Source organism: Penaeus monodon, chromosome 6 (genome assembly GCF_015228065.2).
Source record: "Penaeus monodon isolate SGIC_2016 chromosome 6, NSTDA_Pmon_1, whole genome shotgun sequence".
Lineage (NCBI taxonomy): Eukaryota > Metazoa > Arthropoda > Malacostraca > Decapoda > Penaeidae > Penaeus > Penaeus monodon.
In genome coordinates, this window is record NC_051391.1 from 18,818,639 (window position 1) to 18,821,138 (window position 2,500).

Sequence of the window (2,500 nt, forward strand, 5' to 3'; positions counted from 1 at the left end):
CTTTCCGAGCTTTTGAGATAAGCCTTTCCCAGCTGGACATTTTTGCTTCTGTGAGTGGTATAAGGCCTGATGTCATAAGTGCATTAGGGACGCCACATGAACTTTGCCTTGAAATCCAATTCACTGAAAATCATATATTTCAACGTATGGCTGATTGCCACAAATGGCTATATTCTTAATACATGGCAACGAAACGCATAAGGATTTTACTATTTTATATTTTCCTTAGAATTAATATGCTATTTTCAGCATACAGGTGATAGATATTAAAGTTACAGAAAGGAAAAAGAAAGTTCATGTATTTCAGAATTATTTTCAGAGGAACTTTATTCATATTTAAAACCATAAAATGGAAAAAAAAGTTTAGAAATCGAATTTGGAGGAATGATTTTACCATCAATAGCAATAAATGTCATAATTTACCAATTAGTCAGCATGACAAAAATACATTTTTGAAATGTTTGTTTCGAAAGCACTACAGTTAAAAAATATGCATTTTATGTTTTTATTATTCTTTATGTACAAAAATGTCTTTAAAAGAATTAGATAAATGCAACATAGTTTGATTGGTCACAGAAAAAAACATATATTTCGTGAATTATTATTTGCTGAGTTTCAGTTTCTTGTTCTCGGCCCCAGAACTTATCTTGTGATTACGTGTTTCGTTACACAATTGATCTCGATTAATCTATAACCAAAATATCAAATCAGTTAAACTCGGATAACCTATAACAGAAAATATCGGATAAAACAGATAAAAAGCCATATTTCATCAACAGTCCCAACTCCGCCGAGAGGTATAACGACATTGCGATCATTAAGACGATCCAACCCATGCGGTTCTCAGATCGAGTGTACCCGTTCTGCGTGTCGCCAGATGAAGTCGCCCACAACACCCCGGTTACTGTGCAAGGCTACGGTTTAGTTAACGAAAGTACGTATTAAAAAAAAAAAGGTCAGCCACAATGAGCAGTGATGATGCAGATATCTATTAAGGCTTTTTAACAACATCAGATAAATCCTGGAATGTGACTGATATATCAATATCAATATCAATATCAATATATATGTATATATGTATATATATATATATATATATATATATATATATATATATATATTTTTTTTTTTTTTTTTTTTTTTTTTTTTTTTTTTTTTTTTTTTTTTTTTTTTTTTACTTACCTTGACTGCAACTCGTGAAATTCACATATGAACACCGAGATTTGCAGTTATGAACCTTGTGCTTGTATCCTTAGCATCAAGAGCATCGTATCTACAAGAGGCCAAGTTGTTCATCGTGGGCCAGGGAGAGTGTGAGAGAGCGTACGACAGGGAGGGAAGTCTGCATCACCTGCGTCTGCGCTACCCAAACCTCCTGCAGCATTCTGACGTCATCTGCGCCGCTGCCCACATGAGGGATGCTTGCCGGGTGCGTGAGGCTGTATGCTGATGGGGTTTTCATTGCTGTTTTCGCATTTCTGTAATGTTGACGAATACACACACACACACACACACACACACACACACACACACACACACACACACACACACACACACACACACACACACACACACACACACACACACACACACAAATAACCCCTGAATCACATTTGCACTTCTATGAACTACGAATGCTGTGAGAAAAAATTAGGAATTGCAGTTTGCAATAAGATACTGACAAAGTCGGAAGAAAATTCATGAGGTAAAAGAAGAGTAGGACGAATATTTAGTTCGAAAGAAGGAAAGGTAGAGAAAAGGACATGTATTTTGGAGAAATTGATAAAGAATGATGAACGTTTAGTCAGTCTGTATAAACCCCTCTGTCTGTCTATTTACCTCCATCTATCTGCCTGTTTATCTAAATGTCTGTCTGTGTTTTGGTATGCATATTCACAAATGTTTGTAAAGATTCTACCTTAATTTTACTATTATACTTTTGTGCCAGTGTTATGGATAAAGCATTTGGCATCCATTATGTTTCGACACATGACATCACTGTTTCCAGCGACTCGTGGGCCTCTGTTCGCGCAGACAAAGGGTGAGTTCATCGTGGGATAGTGAGCACGGAGAATGCGGCTCGTTTCCGGGAACTTACTCGCGTTGCAAGCACTCATTTATGACCAGTCATGCTGGTAAAAGAATAGACAAGTTATACACTGTAAAGAGAACTTTTTTGCCATATAGAATTCGCTCACTTTTTAAAGTAATCACACCAGACACATCACACACACACACACACACAAACACACACACACACACACACACACACACACACACACACACACACACACACACGCAAAAGGTCGTGTTTAATGGTATATCTGATTTCTGTTGTTACAACGCCTGTACTTGCAATTCCATATTCGTTGCTTTGTATGTTGATTTATAACATTAAAAACTCAACTATGAAATACTAACATTATGTTAAAAATTTCCCGAACACTATGATCAATAAACTTCTCGAACAGTGTTTTTTTTAATTATTGTAGACATCTGA

The 2,500-nt window shown here is 36.2% G+C and overlaps 2 protein-coding genes across 2 annotated transcripts in view; both read left to right on the forward strand.

The window, feature by feature from the left end:
- Window positions 1–2,471, forward strand: part of LOC119574326 (plasminogen-like) — a 20,870-nt gene extending 18,399 nt beyond the window's left edge. The window contains exons 7-8 of the mRNA XM_037921521.1: window positions 780–934; window positions 1,257–2,471. Of these exons, the coding sequence (XP_037777449.1) occupies window positions 780–934; window positions 1,257–1,450 (349 nt within the window). The 3' untranslated portion in view covers window positions 1,451–2,471. The remainder of the gene's footprint in view (window positions 1–779; window positions 935–1,256) is intronic.
- The window catches only part of LOC119573908 (CLIP domain-containing serine protease B14-like), a 14,708-nt gene continuing 13,842 nt past the window's right edge, over window positions 1,635–2,500 (forward strand). Inside the window, exons 1-2 of the mRNA XM_037921011.1 lie at window positions 1,635–1,639; window positions 1,949–2,041. Coding sequence (XP_037776939.1) covers window positions 1,635–1,639; window positions 1,949–2,041 — 98 coding nt within the window. The remainder of the gene's footprint in view (window positions 1,640–1,948; window positions 2,042–2,500) is intronic.